At 33.6% G+C, this 21,466-nt stretch overlaps 1 protein-coding gene across 3 annotated transcripts in view; it reads left to right on the top strand.

Annotated features, from left to right (window-relative positions):
- Positions 1 to 21,466, top strand: part of LOC100377811 (fas-binding factor 1 homolog) — a 32,349-nt gene that overhangs the window by 8,463 nt on the left and 2,420 nt on the right. For 2 of the 3 annotated variants that reach the window (XM_085502041.1, XM_002731151.4), the window contains exons 14-29: positions 692 to 778; positions 2,767 to 2,831; positions 3,002 to 3,276; positions 3,620 to 3,760; positions 5,689 to 5,763; positions 5,897 to 5,997; positions 8,156 to 8,362; positions 10,486 to 10,593; positions 11,160 to 11,299; positions 11,506 to 11,624; positions 12,140 to 12,262; positions 12,816 to 12,959; positions 13,814 to 14,032; positions 14,664 to 14,801; positions 15,339 to 15,429; positions 16,182 to 16,351. In XM_085502041.1, the coding sequence (XP_085358167.1) occupies positions 692 to 778; positions 2,767 to 2,831; positions 3,002 to 3,276; positions 3,620 to 3,760; positions 5,689 to 5,763; positions 5,897 to 5,997; positions 8,156 to 8,362; positions 10,486 to 10,593; positions 11,160 to 11,299; positions 11,506 to 11,624; positions 12,140 to 12,262; positions 12,816 to 12,959; positions 13,814 to 14,032; positions 14,664 to 14,801; positions 15,339 to 15,429; positions 16,182 to 16,351 (2,203 nt within the window). The remainder of the gene's footprint in view (positions 1 to 691; positions 779 to 2,766; positions 2,832 to 3,001; positions 3,277 to 3,619; positions 3,761 to 5,688; positions 5,764 to 5,896; positions 5,998 to 8,155; positions 8,363 to 10,485; positions 10,594 to 11,159; positions 11,300 to 11,505; positions 11,625 to 12,139; positions 12,263 to 12,815; positions 12,960 to 13,813; positions 14,033 to 14,663; positions 14,802 to 15,338; positions 15,430 to 16,181; positions 16,352 to 21,466) is intronic. The other variant, XM_085502042.1, reaches the window with a different exon arrangement.

Genomic DNA, 21,466 nt, shown 5'->3' with positions numbered 1-21,466 from the left:
TTTCTGTTTTTGTCAATGCATATATTATTTTAGAGTGATGAATATGATTAAAATTAAATGTTGGTATGGATGATAGTAATTTGCAGAATAGTACATTGTATATTATAGAGTTGTGTAAACTTATACCTCTCCATGTTTTAATTCAATTCTCATCACCTTCATACTCTGTGTGTATTGGTTCTCGAATGCAATGCTGGGGGATCTGCTATCTAGGATAGTTTTCTTGTTCATGAATGGTAGTATTTTTGTTAAATATCTTTTAATTATTTTTGTGCCTACCTTTACCAAATAAAAACTTGTTTTCATCCTGTTTCATTTAACATGTTCATTCCATTAACCTTAAAGTAGCAACTGGGGTAAAACAGCTTAAAATTGATCTTTGATTCAGACATTCTCTAGATAGCATACATACATGGCTTTTGACAATCCATTTTCAGTAGCAAGTCTGTAAATATTTGTAATTAAGATGTTCCCTAGATAAACATAGGTATGCATATGCACTATCGTATTCACCTAAGTCTAAGCTTTCACATGATATCGGTATAAACATGTTTTAAACCTGTTTTTTATCTCTTATATATTCCATGTTTTAAATTCATTTTCTATCAGAATAGCATTCCCTCAAGGTGCAGGACAATTCAGGAGAATTTTTCACAATGCATATTTAGTAATGACCTTGTTTGTTTTTCAGACCACAGTTAACTCCACCAAAACGTGCCACCACTCCTGATGAGAGTGGACTTGACTTATTTTCAACTCCTGACAAAAGAGACACAACGTAAGTTGCTAAATATTTGTAAATCAAGTTACAATGAATAATTCCTTATTTTTTTATATTCATATCTATTGCCTGGAGACTTATTTGATTTCAAAATGAAATAATATTACATTATATTACAACTTATTCCTTTAACATGTTTTACGTTAGAGAAGCAATATTCAAATTTATGCAAATTGTGCACCTGCAAAATATTTAGCATATTATCATCAATTATGTTTGCACGTGGAATGTATATCACCAGTAGTACATTGAAAAAAAATTCTCTTCCCTCTCAATATTAATTTCTTTTGACCACCAAGTAAAAGAGATTTATTCTATTATTAATTTTGATTCGTCAAAATGAAAACACCTGGCTAAGATCCAGCGGGATCCAGAATGAACTGGATTAGCCTGCAGTTGCATAATTTGCATAAAATTAAAGCCTTTCAGTTTTCTGACAACATATCATGTTCCACCAGCAATTTCAAGCCTTTGTACTAGTATCACGCATTGGCCAAATAAAACAGAAATGTTGAACTTCCGTGTGAACTGACTTGGTTTTTTTTGCATTTAAAAAAAATAGAATGTTCTATCTATCACTGCCTTCAAAATTGTTTTCATTTTTTTCATGACACTTATAACACATTTCTGCTACAATTCAACTCACTGGGTTTTCTGACATGTCATCGTAAGTTACTTATTTTACCATGGTGTTTATATGTATCTCAGTTAATTTCAGTTCCATACTTTATGTATTGTTTTCAATCTGCAAGCACTAGTTTTAGCAGATTACATATTTTTGCATGTCCGTGTCTACTGTATTTGCTCTACTAGAAGCACTTCTCATACAGAATCACATATGAATCAAACATTGCATTAATTGTATACTGAGTTGTTAAAATGTTATATATTTTAAACAGAGAATTAGCTCTGTCATTTATGTAAGCACATGTGCTACTTATCGACCAATTACAGTAATACCTTTATTTCTAGTGGTGCCCATATTGGTACTTGTGGTGTGTTTGTATTCTAGTTGTTGTCTTTGTATTTATATGCATGTTATGTTTCCCGTTGTTCTAGTAAAATGCATGTAATGTCTTTTTGCATGCTGTATTTAATTGCAGTTTTCTTCTAATGTCCTGTGTTTATCTGCATGCAGTATTAATTAAATGTTTCTAAATTGTTGTTCACTGTCATTGCAATATGGCAGTAATATGATAGTACACTGAGGGAAATGTCTCTGTTGCACATACCATTTGTTAGTGTGCAGTTTAATTACACAGTACAGCATTCTTTTTAAACAAGTATATAAATGTACGCCACCATCCTCTTTGCATGGAAGTGAATGTTGACTTATTGTCTACTACTTCAATAAAATATGAATATCAGATATGCTGTATGAAATATGAAATAATATGAGCAAACTTAGACAAATTATAATTATCTGATCGGAACAGATTTGAGAGGTTATTTTTATCTAGACTACTTAAATTTCTGTCATGCATTGCTAACCTATGAAGTATGTTCAGTGTTGGAAGTATGCTTATACACAGTGATATAGAACATAGAAGTACAATAGTCATCATACAAGAAGAGAGAAAGGGGTTTAAAGACACAAAATCCACATGAGGCAGGCTTTCATTATAGTTCAGTCTTCACACGAATAGTTTTTTATTGAATTATGTTTTGACAAGTCGGATTTGATTCATTGTTTAAAAACTCACATAATTCAGTGGCTTAATGCCCTAGAATACTGGAAAATCAATCACTGCAGAATCTATGGGATTTGTTGGTCATTTCCAACTATTAGAAAAAAATCTTTTCAGACTCAGAATACCGTAACAGTTACATTTGGTATATTTGGTACTTATGTCAAGGACTTTCAAAAAAATATAACCAAAAATACAGCACAAAGACAGAAATTTTAATTTGTGGCTTAGTTCTTCTACAATGGTAGTACTATGGTGTTATAACTGATGCCTGTTTTTATTATCTCCTGAACGTAGATCCCCATTTCCATGGGACTCGTCTCAACACAGAATTAGAACTCCAGATTACATGGAAACTACAGGTAAGGAAAACATTTGACATCTTTCACATAGGAAATGGAAAATAATGTGTTTTTGGTTCAAAATTGATAAAAGAAATTATAGAAAAATACATATGTGTAAAATGTTGCAACAACAAATAAAGTGTACTTATGCATTTTTAAAAATTTCTAATACTTAATTTGTTCATAAGACGAAGCCACCACTGTGAAAAGTCCTCGCACTGCGGCCATGGCAGAGCAGTTGGCACAAATCAATCAGTTTGAGGATGATCCTCCCAAAAGACGCCCACCTGTAGATGGAGGTAAAAAAGAACCAAAGTGGAGACAAGAGCTGAAACAAAAACAACAGCAACAGCAACCAAGGCAACAGCAGAGATCACCACCCAGGGACATCCCACCTAGCTCTCCACAGCTCCCATCCAGTTCATTCACTGCTCCAACTATTACAGATTTCTCAAGAAAACAGGTATACTTTCTGTGCATGTGCTGTCAAGTTCAAGTTCTCCAATTTGCTAGTACAGTTGGTACCAGTAAGCTTGATGCACATCAATTTATTTTTTTGATCTGGTTCAAAATTGGTGACTGGCAGCTATTTTGATTTAAAGAATGTAGTTCCAGATTCATATATTTGACATGCCTTGACTGATCAAGTTCAGACTTTACACATACATGAGACAAACACATTATGCATTTTTGTTTTTGCTAAAATGGCTGACTAGGATCATCTTGTTTAAACAATTGCAGTCTCATACATGCATAGACCAATTAAGTTAAAACTTCACACATTGGTTCATTTCCTTTTATCCAAGGAGGAAATAAGACAACAACAAGAAAAGTTAAAAATAATGCAACAACAGCAACAAGTTGAAAAGGAACTATTTATACAAGAACAACAGAGAAGACAGGAAGAAGAACATCGGCGACTACAAGAACAACTCATCAATACCAAGGTACACTAATATTTCTATTGTGGTTCAGTGATATATCTAATTCTATTTCACTTCATGGTAGATCAATGCCTTTAAATAGGTGTGTGGCAATAATACATGCATGATATCACATATATCATAACTAATTTATTATACTGAGGCATATACATGTATACATGTATTATTTCCCCAATTTTTTTTATTAAATAGGTAAACTGCTGGCCATTTTTTTTGCCAAAAATACTTTTTTTTGTTCATTTTTGCATATAATTTGGAAATACTGAGTTTCCTCAGATTTGGTACAGAGGCAGTATATTATTCCACAAAGGTGCAAGTTGATTTTTGCCAAGATTCTATGCAATATGGATGATTAACAGCCATTTTGTTGTCGAAAATCAATTTTTTTTTTTTCACAATTCTGCTTATATCTCAAATTGTTACCGTACTGTCTAAGGGAGAACGTCAAAAGATCGATGTCGGATAAAAAACTTATTTGCTTTAGTTTGGGGGTGGGGGGTTTGACTTTAAAAAGTTTCCATCCTACAAAAACGATTTTATTTTTTAATGAAGTCAAAAAAATCATAGAGTATTTGTAGTTCGTTTTTTTTCTATCCAATCATGGAAAAAAATAACAGAAAATGAAAAAAAAAACATCCAAGACGAGAAAATGGTTTTGTCCGAGTGTAAATATGTGCGTCCAATGAGGTCAATTTCAGAGCATGTACCTAGAACCAACTGCTATGCCATACTACTGTCCGATTGTCAATTTGTATTTAATGGTGAATGTAGTCTGACGATGTGATCAATATTTATCAATTAAGTTTCAGTGGGGGGTAGGGGGGTTGGGGAAAAAACTAAAGGAATTAAGTTTTTTATTCTACATTGAACTTTTGATGTTGTCCCTAATTATGTCCAAACTTGGTTTACAGATGATTGTGTTCTAGCAAATCAATGAAAGTTGATTATGTTACAATTTAAGATGGTCGCCTGATAGCCATTTTGTTTGACAAAAATCGGCAGTTTTTGCCTGTTTTCACACATTTCGGTCTAAATCTCATATTCACACAGTTCAATTAGGTCCAACCTTGGTTCACAAGCAATTTTATTTGTGTTACCGGTACTGTCACCTATTTTGTTTGACCAAAATCTTCACAATTCCTTAAATTCTGTCTTACATTTTTGTTGTCTGGTTAGGTTCAACTTGATGTACAGGTAAATGTGTTTTAGCACATCAATGAAATTTGATCTGTGTAACAATCTAATCAAAGATGGTTGACTGCCGGCCTTTGTTTCATAAAAATACACTAAAGTTCTCATTTTTTGGACATGCTGATTTGTTATAACCTAGGTATGATGGTTTTATATGGGTGCCTGATGTATTTCCTATTTTTTTTTCATTTTGACTAAAAGTGGCTGGCTGGGCTACCACTTTATTTCATGATTTACATAATTGAAGTCATTCCTCAGACATGCTTTGAGACCAATTTATTTAAAAATTGATGATTTCACTTGATAAAAAAAGAGCAAATAAATGCTGACGTTTCATTTGTCATATATTAAACTACAAGAACAGAGGAAGCTGTGACATACTCAATGGCTTGTTTTTTCATATTTTTCAATTAAAAAAACCTGACATAATTAAAATTGCTAAATGAGTGAATAGAGGATACATGCCCCTGCTTATAGCATGCAAAAGGTTTCAGCACAAAGTAAATTGTCTATATGTCCAGGTGCTTTTTATTTTAGTGTATAGCTTGCACATGTACCTGTTCAGCCTAAAATTTTGGACTACTACATTTCAAATTTTTGTATTGTGAAAAAAAATAACAAAAAAACTGAGTTGAGTGTTGAATGTATTTTTGTTTTTGAAATACGTTGATATGATTTGTGTGTATATATCAGTATATGTAGTAGTACATGGACTGAACTCTTTAACCTTGAACTTCCAGATGCAGTCCTCCATTCCTCAAATGACAATGTTAGATAGTTCTGATATGTCTCTGAGTATCGCAATGCAAAACCAGGTGAGTCCTTTCATAATTATTTAAAACCATTCATTCATTCATTCATTGAATATTCATTCATTCATTCATTCATTCATTCATTCATTCATTCATTCATTCACTCACTCACTCACTATTGTTCATTTTTCTTCAGATTCGTAAATTAGAACTTGAAAAGAAATATTTGGAAGAGACTTTGGAAAGTTGTCAGAAACGTTTCTATGAAGATCTACAGACAATGGAAATGACACACAGGTATGAACACTATTATTAATAATTACTGCTCTCATGCTATACCTCTACACATTACTGTCACTATCTCATATTACTAGCACCACCTTATATTACCTAGCACCACCTCATATTACCAAAAACAACCTAATATTACCTAGCAGTACCTATTACTACCTATCCTACCCCATATTTATTACCTTGCACTACCATATATTAACTATCATTACTGTATATTACCTACCACTACCATATATTACCTACCACTACCTTATATTACCTACCACTACCTTATATTACCTACCACTACCGTATACTACCAACCACTACCTTATATTACCTTCCACTACCTTATATTACCTACCACTACCTTATATTACCTTTCACTACCTTAATATTACCTACCGCTACCTTATATTATCTAGCACTACCTTATATTACCTACCACTACCTTATATTACCTTCCACTACATTATATTACCTTCCACTACCTTATATTACCTTCCACTACCTTATATTACCTACCACTACCTTATATTATCTAGCACTACCTTATATTACCTACCACTACCTTATATTACCTACCACTACCTTATATTACCTTTCACTACCTTATATTATCTAGCACTACCTTATATTACCTACCATTACCTTATATTACCTTCCACTACATTATATTACCTTCCACTACCTTATATTACCTTCCACTACCTTATATTACCTACCACTACCTTATATTACCTTCCACTACCTTATATTACCTTTCACTACCTTATATTACCTACCACTACCTTATATTACCTACCACTACCTTATATTACCTTCCACTACCTTATATTACCTTTCACTACCTTATATTACCTACCACTACCTTATATTACCTACCACTACCTTATATTACCTTCCACTACCTTATATTACCTTTCACTACCTTATATTACCTACCACTACCTTATATTACCTACCACTACCTTATATTACCTTCCACTACCTTATATTACCTTTCACTACCTTATATTACCTACCACTACCTTATATTACCTACCACTACCTTATATTATCTTCCACTACATTATATTACCTTCCACTACCTTATATTACCTTTCACTACCTTATATTACCTACCACTACCTTATATTACCTACCACTACCTTATATTACCTTCTACTACATTATATTACCTTTCACTACCTTATATTACCTACCACTACCTTATATTACCTACCACTACCTTATATTACCTTCCACTACATTATATTACCTACCACTACCTTATATTACCTTCCACTACTTTATATTACCTTTCACTACCTTATATTACCTACCACTACCTTATATTACCTACCACTACCTTATATTACCTTCCACTACTTTATATTACCTTTCACTACCTTATATTACCTACCACTACCTTATATTACCTACCACTACCTTATATTACCTACCACTACATTATATTACCTACCACTACCTTATATTACCTTCCACTACTTTATATTACCTTTCACTACCTTATATTACCTACCACTACCTTATATTACCTACCACTACCTTATATTACCTTCCACTACTTTATATTACCTTTCACTACCTTATATTACCTACCACTACCTTATATTACCTTCCACTACATTATATTACCTTTCACTACCTTATATTACCTTCCACTACCTTATATTACCTACCACTACCTTATATTACCTTCCACTACTTTATATTACCTTTCACTACCTTATATTACCTACCACTACCTTATATTACCTACCACTACCTTATATTACCTTCCACTACCTTATATTACCTACCACTACCTTATATTACCTACCACTACCTTATATTACCTTTCACTACCTTAATATTACCTACCACTACCTTATATTATCTAGCACTACCTTATATTACCTACCACCACCTTATATTACCTTCCACTACATTATATTACCTTCCACTACCTTATATTGCCTTCCCACTACCTTATATTACCTTCCACTACCTTATATTACCTTCCACTACCTTATATTACCTACCACTACCTTATACCACCTACCACTACCTTATATTACCTACCACTATAGTTAAAATCATCGCCAGCTACAACAACATCTTTTTTTCAATCCATATGTTAAACTATAAAAGCTATCTAAACCAACTTGTGTACAAACAAATTCTACTCAATTTTCAGAAATCGTCTTAAGATAGTAGAAGAGGCTTCTGAGAGGAGAGAACAGAGACTAAAACAAGAAAATGATGAAATAGCTATGCAGAGTCTGGCCAAGTTGAAGATTTTGGAACAGCAAAAAACTGACTTGATAAGCTCGCATCACAATAAAATTATGGAATATGAAGACCAGAAACTGACAGAGATTGGTAAACTGAAGGCTTTACACAGGTCAGTCAGATTGGTAAACTGAACTCTGTAACTGAAATGATGTTATGTAAAAGTATTTTAACTTTCACAAAATACACTTAATAATAATAATATCCATTTGGTTTGAAACTAACAAAGAATTCCTAGTTTTTCGTATTTGCTCTATTAGAAGCAACATCACCAATAGAAGCATGTATAAACAGTTGTTGTCTACTGGATTATTAGTCCCCGTTCGGACGAAGTCCGAAAACAGGGACTTATAATTCGGTGTCCGTATGTCCGTTCGTCCGTGCGTCCGTCCGAAGTCATATCTCAGAATCCCTTGGACCGATCCCGTTCATTCTTTGCATGTGCCTAGTACTTTATGTGGGACATATGCACATGCAGTGGTTTAGCGATTCGATTCAAAATGGCCGACTGGCAGCCATCTTGTTTTTTGAAAATGTTGTATTTTGGACATGCTTTGTCAGTTTTCATTCAAACTTGGTACATAAATTATACATGTTTGGATACATGTCCATGATGATTTATTTCACAATTGGATCAAAGATGGCCGACTAGCAGCCATCTTGTTTTTTGAAAATGTCATATTTTGGACATGCTTTGTCAGTTTTCATTCAAATTTAGTACATAGATCATACATGTTAGGATACATGTCCCCGACCGTCCGTGAGTTCCTGAGTCTGTCCGTCCGACCGTCCGTGTGTCCGTATGTCCGTGCGTCAGTCTATCCAATGTCATATTTCAGAATCCTGTGGACCGATTCCGTTCATTCTTTGCATGTGCCTAGTACCTTATGTGGGACATATGCACATGCAGTGGTTTAGCGATTTGATTCAAAATGGCCGACTGCCAGCCATCTTGTTTTTTGAAAATGTTGTATTTTGGACATGCTTTGTCAGTTGTCATTCAAACTTGGTACATAGATTATACATGTTAGGATACATGTCCATGATGATTTATTTCGTAATTGGATCAAAGATGGTCGACTGGCAGGCATCTTGTTTTTGTTTTTTTATGCGGTATCTTGGACGTGCTCTGTCAGTTTTCATTCAAATTTGGCACATACATGTACTTCATACATGTTAGGATGCATGTCCATGACAATTTGTTTCAAAATCTGGTCAAGGATGGCCGATTGACAGCCATCTGACTTTTTGGCCTTATAACTATATTTCCACAATTTACCAGTATGTACCATTTTCATTTGTATTTGGCACTTACATCATACATATCAGTGTGTTTCATAATCAGATCAAAGATGGCTGAATAACGGCTGTTTTTATTTTGGCCATATTACTATGACACGAAACACGTGTTTTGATGTAAATAAACAATCTGTTGTATACGCACATTGGAACTCAAGTTTCAAGGACACGCTCGCGACAACCCCTCCGCTTTAATATGACGAGCACAAAGAGAACTTAACGAGGACTGTGTCATTTTCAATGACTTGTTAAAATATAATTTGTTATGACCATAGACTCATCTCATTATGTAAGTGCATATGCTACTAATAAAACAAAAACACTACACATACATGAAAATGTGCATAAAATATTGCATGAAATGATTTTGGTGGGACAATTTATGACATCAAAATGTTAAACTCAGCCGTGAATGTTGATGTAGGTTGTCATAACCTTACCATAAATCATGTGTTATTTATCCATGTCAATTTTACATACTTAATTCCTGTTTTTAGCTTCGCTGTCGACTTTGTCGAGCAGTGCTTATCATATGAGTGATTGTCCGTCGGCGTCTGGCGACTGGTGTCAACTTTATACTTTTTCGACTTCTTCTTGAAAACTACAAGCCTGAATGCTTTGATACTTGGTGTATATGTACCTTGGGTAGACCTCTCTTAGATTTGTTTATTTCATGATGATATCTTCAATTCTGATGATATTTTTGACTTCTTGTTGAAAACCACAATGATTGCTTTGATACTATACATATTGTTCATGTTCTAATGATATCTTCAGTTCTTCTTCAATTGAAATGTGCATTGCTAACAGCAGAGCTATCTCAGGCGACAGGCTGCTTGTTTCCATATAAGGATGCTATTCTTCCATATAAGGAATATAGCATGGTCTGAATGTTACATGGCTGTACAGTGTTTAATCCATTACTATATTTTTCAGGTCTACTTTAGAGGAGCTAGTAAAAGATCATCAACTAGAAATTAACAGAATAAAGAGAACGCATGAATCTGAGATTGACACCGTAAGGGGAACTCATACACATACAAGGTAACTAGTGGGTGACTGTAGTTCTTTTATTCTTTATTAACTGTTCCTTTTGTTGTCCTCATATAAACCCAATTCCAACTCTTCTTGTAATCATATTAATATTTGTTGATAACCTCACTTATCAGACTGGCCATTTATTTGTCATATTTTCCAAATTCTTGTCTGAATTACATTGTATCTGGATAATTAGATGTAACATAAATACCTACATATGTATGTAGGGACAAGGAGTTCAATCGATCTCATTTGTACTAATATGGGTATTACTGAAAGAATAAGTAAACCTATCCCATATTCTAATAATTGTGTAGTTACCATAAACTAGTATGAAGAGGATTTTTATTATTATTGCACATGGTGCATGAACAAGAGAGCCTTGTGAACAAACAAGTGTCAATTACGATGTCTGCCATTTGTAAAGAATTTACCGTAGTTTATAAAACACTCGTACTGTTTTTTTATGCACAATTTTTTTATTTTATTTTTGACAGAAGTGAATATCAGTAGTGTAACACAACCATGAATATGGGCTAGGTTTAAATTTTCTTTTAATTTGTTGTTTTCAGAGCCTTGCAGACTGTTATAGACCAGGTGTCGGCCAATGCTAAGGATTTAGGTAGTCTGCAGCATAAAGTAGAAAGTCAGCATTATTCTAATCTGGATGAAAGAGAAATAGAAGCTAGACAGAAAGATGAACAGTTGAAAAGTAAGTTTAACCATTAATGTTTTTGAAAAGTATCGATAAGTTTAATAAAACGGTTTAAAAAAGTAAGTTTAATGAAATGATTTTTAAAAGTAAGTTTAATGAAATGATTTTGGAAAGTGTTTTAAAAAATGAGAATGGAATGTTGGTCACTGCAGACGGAGCAAAATAACGGTACACTGAACATCTATCTTTATTTGTTCAATCAGTACTGCAGCAGAGGTTGTCAAGGCAACAAGAAGATAATGACAGAGAAAGAGCTAAATTGCAAGAATTGATAAGCCGAATGGAGAGTCATATGAGTGAACAAGCTAAACAATTAGAACAGGTATGATTCAGAGATTTACATTGAGTGTTATAATTTCTAGGATGTGGTGGCAGCATATCAGTCTCTTTTTATCTGATATTATAAAGAATATACAAGTCTTCAGTTTGTGGTTGGAATGTTAGTGAAAACCAACTGGTTTTGAAATGGTTGACAGGTACATATGGAGTGAGTAGTTAGCTAGACCAAAATTACCCTGTACAACTTATTTCATGCATTTACAATGATTTTAATCATGATCTGTAATGGAATATTGTGTTCATTTGATCCAAAATTAAATATTCAAAAAGTTGCACCAAATGTTGATTGTGAAAATGATATTGCTTAAAGGGTTACTAAAGTTCAACTACAGTTCCTGTGATATTCTTCTTTTTGATATGAGAGATGTTTCTGAAGCCTTTAACTAAAAATGATATTCTTAAAAAGTAAATTTGATTATGTCTCATCATCTGTCTACAGCCATTTTATTAAATTTGATGAGTAATATCAGATATCGTTTTTTTGTTTTTATATCTTAGGAAAGATGGAGAGTGAAGCAAGAGGAATCAAAACTAAACAGTTTACAAATCTCATTGGATGAGGAAAGGAAAATGTTAACTGAAAGGATGACTTCTGAGAGAATAGAGATTCAGAAAGCCAAGGTAAATCAGTGTTCTTTCCCAGAGCATTGTTTTTGTCATCAATTGTCACTATTGACTAATCATAAATAATGCAAGTTTACGCAGTTTTACAAACCTAATGAGTATGACATAATAAAAATATTACAAAATTAGGGTTGTGTTGTATATTGTATTGTCCATTCCTGCTATGGATTGGTCCATCCAAAATAAATGTTATCACTTATTGACTAGTCTGTTAAATCAATACCAAAGTTATCATGAGCATTGATCTGCAATGCATGTTTGCTGCCCTATTGTTTCTGAGATTTTCTGCACAACTTGTGTCTTACCCGTTAGTTAATATTTTTAGGGTCTTTATAATTGTACAATACTACCATCATCTTTCTTTGTTTAGACTCTGGTCATTCAAATTAATCTGTATCTGATCTGAAGGGGCCAAATTTGATATTTCCTTTTTCAGTAAACCTCTATTTATTTGGTTAAAATTTGGAAAAAAATAACTTTGTGAAAATGAGATTATGAAAAATCGAAAAAGAATCAGTACATTCACAATATTGCCTTTATTACATTGCAGGACAATCTACTTACTGAACAGAAGACTATAATGGGGCAGCTATATGAAGAAAGAAAGGCACTGGCTGCAGAGAGGGCACAGGTCTCTGCTAGTCAGAAGATACTGATGGAGGCCAAACAAAGAGAAGGCACCAAGACAATGCAGGTACTGAAATATTTTAGTGATCCACCATATCCAATGTCAAAAACATAAAAATGGAAAAATGCACGAAATGTTTGTGTTGAATCAATACGTACACTATACAGTTTAAAGTGCATGTGTATAACAACAAAATATAGAAATTCTTTGGTTGACGCCAATAGACCATTTTCCGTTCACTTCGAGAATTACGCGTTATGCGTGAAATCAAACGTAAAAACATGACAAACAAAGGTCATAGTGTCGTAGTGACATCAAACATCGAGTGGGATTCGACAAACGAGAAAATATTTTGGGGGGCATTTTCATGCTTAATAATGTGCTGTACACATTTGATGATTTCAATTAAGTGAGGGTATTCAAAAGCAATATTCCTCTGTCGAAGATCGGCCAGTCGATGTGAGTTACGAAATAAAGAAATTCGAGTTCAAAATCAAATCGTTCGATTTATGCGGCAGACGTTCAACGCGCATCTGTCATGCATCTCGCAAGATCTGGCATTTGAACGGAAAATCACCTATTACAATGTGCTTGTTTGTCATGATATGTAAATCTAGAAAATGTCAAAGCTTATCACTTACTGGTATTGTAATTCCTTGGGAATATCTTCACTTCCCTTCCACTTACTCTAGCCGTACTTTCAACATGGTTCAAAGCATATTAATAAATAGCATCCCACATGGTCTGTTGTGTTTTCTTTTTTTTGATCTGACTAGTGATTCTGGCTTTAATTAATGCCAATTTTGTTAAATAAAATAATTATTATATCATTATTTTATCAACTTGAATTGCTTCAACACCGTTCACTAATAATTTCAATTCTCTATTAAAATAGTTATTTTTCTGTGTTGAATATTTAGGTAGAAGCTGAGCGTGAAGGTCTGATGAGTTCATTGGCTGAACAAAAAGCTGAGCTGGTTGGCAAGAACATGACTCTGAAACAACAAGAAGAGACGTTAGCTAAAGAGCGGAGAGCATTACAGGCATACAAAGAAGAGTTGGAGGTTGAGAAGATAAAGTTGCATGATGTCGCGGAAACTTTGCGAAAACGATCATTGGAAATTGCAGAGAGTGTTAATGTTAGTATTAGCTAGGTTTCAGATTACTTTGCAATAGTATTACAATTAATCTCAATCCCACAGTGCAGGTGCATATCTAGTATTTTAATATCATATATTTCAGTCTCAGACATTAGGAGATATGGTTTCCGTCTAACCTATAGAATTGTGTACTGCATATATTTCTCTAAGAAATTACATGTATACAGTTTTTGCTCTCGTAGAAGCTCAAAACTAGTTTACTTAAATCAAGAAATACATTTATTGTATACTGGATCATAACAATTATTATTCATTTTATAGATAGCCATAATAGAGAAAATACAATGTATGGTATATTTCATAATACAATCACAACTCAATCCAAAGCTTCTTACAAGATTATGCCTGATTGGCTACAAAACCCAAACGCCTAACAGTTAGACCAATCAAAGAGCACCTTGTTTGTTTGATGTTTCAATGTTTCAAATTCTGCTTGTGAATATTTTTAACTCCACTAAAGCTGTTGCCCAGTCTAGTTATTCATACATACTAGTGTTTGTAAGGCAAATGTGGAAATCTTATTACTGTCATGGCTGTCTCTTCAGTCATGGGGTTCTTCACTATGTTAATATGTTTGTGAAAGAAAACTGACTTGTGTTTTATTTTCTAGGAGGCAGCCATAGTTAAAGAGGAAGGTGAGAAAGCGTTTGAAACATCACATAAAATACAGAGTGAGCACGACCAGAGGATTGCTTCAATTCAATCACAGATAAAGCTGCTTAGATCAACGGAAAAACAGATTGCACAGGTATTGTGGTTTATCCCCTGTATCATGCCTGTTTTGTGTGATACAGACTTTTGAATATTTTTGATGTCCCACCCAATGATGATCTGATTGGTTGATGCACAATTTGAAATTGTGATGTCATCGCCAAAGATACCAAAACATTCATTTCCACATTCACTTTGCATTATTTTTTCAAGTAACTGTTTTGGATATGCTAAATATCAATGTTCAATACTGCTAATTTCAGACACACTAACATGCAGTTATACTACAGACTTTGCTATTTGAACTTGTCATAAGATATGTTAAAAGACAGAATTACTTTCAAAGTTAGTAATAAAAATATTACAAATGTGTCCCTAAAACTATAAATATATTGATTTTTTCCTCCGCCAAAAATTAATACACTTGTTAAAATAAATCTGATATCATGACATGTCTTGTTTCTCCACAAACAGCTTGTATTTTCGAGATGCTGTGTGGTATGCACAAGCTGTAGTTTTGTCGTTACATAAAATCTATTTTCAGTCACTGACTTGTTATTCTTTTGCTTTATAGGATCGCCTACATTTGGCAAAGGAACAGAAGGCATTGGAAGAGATCCGTGGTAGTATAATGTGTACAAAATGTGGTGGCCCAGTCAGTGTTTGTAAGTATTACTTTTTGGACATCCAATTTAGACATTAGGCATTAACAGCTGAATATTACCGGTAATTAGGCTCCTCATGATTTTATTAACACTTTTTGCAAATTTAAATTTCTCATTGGCTATAGGTCTTGATCAAAATATAAAAAAAAAAATTTGTAAAAGGTAACAATTTGGGGTTCAAATATCAATAAATATCACTTTTCAGAGGATAAAAAAATGAAAATAAAATAAATGAACCATATGAAGACTGAACAACTTGGACATTCCCAAAACATACAGCAGCTCAAAGATATTTTGCTTCAAGGTTATATGAATATTGCTCAGGTATAATTTAGTACATCATATGGCATCTCTGACAGTGTCTAATCATGTTTCTGTTGGCATTCATCATTTCCTAATTATTAATGGATGCATGGAGTAACAATGAATACTGTATTCTCCAGCATAGTACTGTGGCTTCACCTTCAGTACACACTGGTTGATGTGGCCAGCTATGCTGGTCTGCATGTAATTTTGTCTCTACTCAAAATTGTATTAGTTAACATTAGTAGGATTTGTATTGGAGAATCTGCACAGCTTTGGCAGATAGCAAATATAAGCTTGAATATAAGTGGTTAGACTGAGCTGGAATATCACTCACAGCCTTGTCTGTGAAACTGAGCTGGAAAGTGGTAATATACACTACATGCAGTCCTAGATCGATAGTATTTTTGTTTCACTGACATTCTTTTTTTTTCTTTGTTGTACCACAGATACAGGTACACCATCATCAGTGAGTCCAGCACCTGTGGCAATTCAGACCACGGCGCCGACAATGCAGGCTATGCAGACGACAATAAACAAAGACGATGTCTTACAAGAGTTAGTAGTACAAGCTGAAATGGATCGTACTTTAAGAATGTGGAGAATATCAGCAGAGAAGGTAAGTCATTGTGTTTTATATGCCTTGAGAGGTATGTAAATCTGTCGAAATGGACATAGTGCGAGTGGTTAGTGCTAGTAGCACTAATCCGAAAAACTACTAGATCTAGTGCTAAAATGGCACTAGATCTAGTGCAAAAACGGCACTAGATCTAGTTCTAAAATGTACATAGTGCGAGTGGCATTGATATTGCGTTGTCAACGACGTCAAGACATCCCTTGATTCTCTGAAAATAAATTAATATTTACGTAAAATTGTTGTATCTTTCATTCATTGGAAATGTGCTACAGTGGGAAAATTGAGAATGTCATTGTCCACGTTTGTCGTAATACTAATAGACCTTTGGAACAACGCGATCGGCCGGGAAACTAGCTGAAACAGTGAAACTGCAGGTCGAACTGCACAATTTTTACAAATTGTGAATAGATATACTGTATGAAATGGTATTGTGGGGAATTCCCGGGTCCCAGTAAAGCTTGGTGGGTTGTGCGTGTACTGCGATTTTCACGCAATCCTGTTGTTACATTGTATCATGGAGGAACTAACGGAATATGATGTAACCTCGCCGATTTTTTAATTTTTTAACGTGATCATATTATGTATATCTAGACACTTTCTCTGCAATAATATTTTTTAGAAGCCCTTAGGATTTTTTGTTGTAGACTCTCGAAATCTTGTTCTTGTTACAGTTGCTAATAATTAAAACATGTGAAGTAACAAGTTCATCTGTTGAATTTCCGGTTGTGAAATACGTATTTTAACCCTCACAGCTAAACAAACCCAGTACATATTTTTATTTATTAACACACAACATCCCCCGGAGGGGATGAAAAGGGTTACAAATCAGATATTAGTAAAAGAAAAATAACCACATAAAGAGTAAGGGAACAAAAAGGCATAAAAAAAAAAAAAAAGATAATAATTTGAATACAAGGAATGTATTACTGGCTTAGTTTATGTAGGTGCTGCTGTCTTGTATTAAAACAGTTTTTTAAATATTGCGCTAAAGGAATAGACATTTTCTCGTCACTTAGTAATGATATGAATTTATTTTCATTACTAAATTTGTCAAAATTTGGTATACGTTTATTAGCTACAATGTAAAGTTTTAATCTTATTTCATTGTAATGAGGACAATTTGTGACAAAATGGTCATTGTCGCACATATTGCAGACTCTGTCTTTAAAATCCAATCCTGTATGCCGGCCTGTTTCAATTTTCAGACAGTGGTTGCCAAGTCTAAATTTTGTTAAGGATTTGCGAAGTTCACTGTTTTTCATAATTGTTAAGTAGTTTTCTTGTTCTATTTTGGTTTTAAAAAGTTTGTAGGTTCTTAGTTTATTTTTAGAATTTGATTTTTTCCTATTGTCATTATTTATTTCATTTTTCCACTCAGTTGTAAACTCTTCTTTTAATTTCTCATCAATTGTTTTTAATTTTGATAATGAGATAATATTTGTTTCATTTAAAAGATAAGAATGGTTAATATTTTTTAATATCAGATCAAGTTTTTTAAACCATTTACTTTTAATAATTTTATTGACATAGTATGCTTCTTGAAGTAGAGTATTTGTGGAATTTGCAATACGATTGGCATATTTTATCATTTGTTTCTTAATAAAAGAGTCAAGAGGTAATTTTCCCAATTCACTATATATTGCCATGATTGGTGTATTTTTTGAGATACCAAGAATGTACCGATAGTATGTAAGCTGAACATCCTCTACAATTGATTTTGTAGAGCTTTCTTCTCCCCAAATGTCACTCCCATACACAATAACTGGTCTGATAAGTTTATCAAATAGTGACAGTAGTATGGACATGTCCAGATTACCAGATCCAATTTTGGTCTTTAATGAGAATAAGGCTTTTATTCCTTTTCTTTTTAGGTTTTTCATTGCATCTTTAAATTTACCATTTGGACTCATAGTTAAGCCAAGATAATTGAAATCTTTAACTATATTGATTTCTTTCCCTTCATAAAAGAATATTTCCTTGTTAAGGAGTCTGTTACACTTATTGAATATCATTATTTTTGTTTTATCTGTGTTGACAGACAACTGCCATTTTGATGTGTAGGCTGATAGTTTATCCAAACAGTTTTGTAATCCCCTTTTGGATTTTGAAAGAATCACAATATCATCTGCATAAAGAAGGCAATTAATGGGTGTGCTGTGTAACAGTGTAGGGTCACAATGATCATTATCAAAAATATCAGGCAGGTCATTAATAAATAAATTAAACAGACTTGGGCTAAGGTTGCATCCTTGTTTTACTCCGATATTTGAACAAAATGATTCTGTTAAACCATTTCTTGTTTTTACCTTATATTTCACATCACCATACATATCTTTTATAATTTTGTACATATTACCGTTTACACCATTTTTCAACAATTTATAAAAAAGACCTTCATGCCAAACACTATCAAAGGCTTTTTTGAGGTCTACAAAGCAGGCATAAATTTTATTTGATGTTTTCAATTTATTTTTATCATTTGCCTGATGGGTGATCTCCTTGTCCTGATGGAGGTATTTATTAATAATAGTTTTCAGGATAAACAGATTGTCTGTTGTCCGACAGTCTTTCCAGTGTATGGTCGCGTTAAAAAAAATGGGACCAAGAAATCGTCCAGGGCGATTTTTCGGCAATTTTTAAATTTATTTTTTAAAATATTTTGTCGTAATTTATCGGACATTTCAATCGTTCCTGACGCCTAAATCAGTCTATTTAAGTTTTTATTCAAGAGCGTGTTTATTTTGACTAGCGTAAGCTCCGTTTGGACAAAGAGCTGTTATCACTGTAAACAATGTGAAATTATTCTTCTTATGCTAAGTTCATCTTTGAAAACAACTATTTTTTTATTTTAAAAAAAATCATGCCATTTTCCCATCAAAATCCAAGCCAAAAGAGCGTACTACAACATCGGCAAATCTCTTCCGCGTTGCGTTCAATAACATTAACATATTTAAATGAGCTATGGTGATTTGAACGCGTTGGCATCGTCCAGCATTTTGATTGGTTAATTTGCGATTTGACCTATTAGCTCAACTCATGCAAGAGAAGCGCATGGCGGATACCCTACCGCATCGACCGTTTATATCATTTGCTTACGATGAAACTAAGTTGAATTTTATTTGAATGTCATAAAAATTATCGATTTTTTTTTTTGCGTTATTATAATCACTACTGACTAATAATCAACGTTTGTGAAACGTAGCATGTCCGGATTGAGCATCTGTGATCGCTTGCCGGGATTGTTAATGCAGTTGTGTTCGTTTTTATTAGAAACGTCGTTTAAAATATACTTTTGTTACCAATAAAATAAAAACAAATGTATTTGAAAAATGACACTGGGCGACACTTTAATGACATTTCAGGTGGTCTACTTTTTAATTCAGCAATAATTATTAATTATTGTTAATTCTGCAATAGTTTCTTTCGTCTTGGGTGGCCCAACTCACGGCGTAGAAAGTCTGTGTAGTTGGATACAATGAAAATGTCCCCCCAAAATATTTGATTATTTTTTTTTTTATATTTTGAACCCCAAATAAGCGCACATCAGCCGTGAAATCTCCAGGGCGATTTTTCGGATGGGCGAATTTACGGCAGAATCCGGTATTATATAAAGAAAGTATTATTATGGACATCTCACGCATATTGCCAATGTTTTATACTGTTTGCAGTTTGCATATGAAAGTGGTTGTTGATGCCCCTCCTATTATTCGACGTCGTTGACAATGCGATAACAATGCCACTCGCACTGTGCACATTTTAGCACTAGATCTAGTGCCATTTTAGCGCTAGATCTAGTGCCATTTTAGCACTAGATCTAGTACTTTTTCGGATTAGTGCTACTAGCACTAACCACTCGCACTACGCCCATTTCGACACATTTACATACATGGCCTTGAAGTAGTTTTGAGAATATTGTAAAGTTATGAACTGAGGTGGTCATTTATCTTTCTTTCTTTCTTGTGGGCAAAATTTGGATAGAGAAAGCAACTCCTTAACACTAGCCTTTACAATAAATACGTCAGAACGATGACTAGTATATGTTATTAGTCATTCAAATGTTATGTATAACACTGTCACGTATTGTTGACCAGTTTTATCACAGACAGGAAAAATTAAATATTCTGTTCATTGGTCAGTTTAAATGCTGCATGCTGGGAAATTTACAATGATATTTTAAATTACCACATATCTATGATAGAGGGACTGTGAATTAACTAATCAAATTTAAGGTCAATATCTGACCGTGACTGCATTTATTAATTCTCTTTTCCCTGTGTTTATTGTAGAGGTCATGGAGATCTTGGAATTTAGGCTATATCAGCATCAATGAAAGCAATTCTCACACTGTATTTGTGATTGATTTTGTTATATGGGCATGCAATTCATTGACATCTTGATGCAGAAAACTTAGTCACCAAAATTCTACTTTTTCTGCTATTGGCAGGAGGCTTCTGATCATGATAGCCTGTGAATACAGTATCTGTGATAGTCATAATGTAACATGCCTTCACTTTCACACATATTCAATACATAGTTAAAACATTTGGGCTTTTTTGTGGTCCAATGAAGCATCTTGTTGACTGTTGCAATGTAAATGTAGCAATATCGGATACTTGCGAGTGAAGAGACGGGTTCGCAGGGACCAGCATATCGGTGATTGCAAGTTTGCAATGGACTGCTGATTGCGATTCTGGTATCAACCAAAGATAGTAATCATGTAGGATATCTTTCGAAAGCTCTTGGTGTGTATTTTTGAAAATACCCTATTTGAAGAGCGTCAATGGTCACTCGACAATGGAAATTGTGATTTTATTGGTTAAAACCACTTGTATATTTCAATTTATGGGCATAACAATTCTACTAGAGACCTTAAACATTTTAGAATAAAATAATTTATACCCTCTGAATAAGAACAGCACCACTTAATATGTTTTGACTTGATTTCAGCTTGTATGCAAACATCTTTATTTCAAAACTATCTTACTGATCTTTATAAAAAGACTTGAAATTAGATTTCAACGGAATGATTACCGGTATTCATCAAAGTGTGAAATTGATACAGGCAATGGCAAGCACACATTCATGACTAAATTTGGC

This window comes from Saccoglossus kowalevskii, chromosome 8 (assembly GCF_978046115.1).
Source record: "Saccoglossus kowalevskii chromosome 8, keSacKowa6.1, whole genome shotgun sequence".
NCBI lineage: Eukaryota > Metazoa > Hemichordata > Enteropneusta > Harrimaniidae > Saccoglossus > Saccoglossus kowalevskii.
Note: the sequence above shows the minus strand (reverse complement) of the source record. Positions and strands in the feature narration are given on the sequence as shown.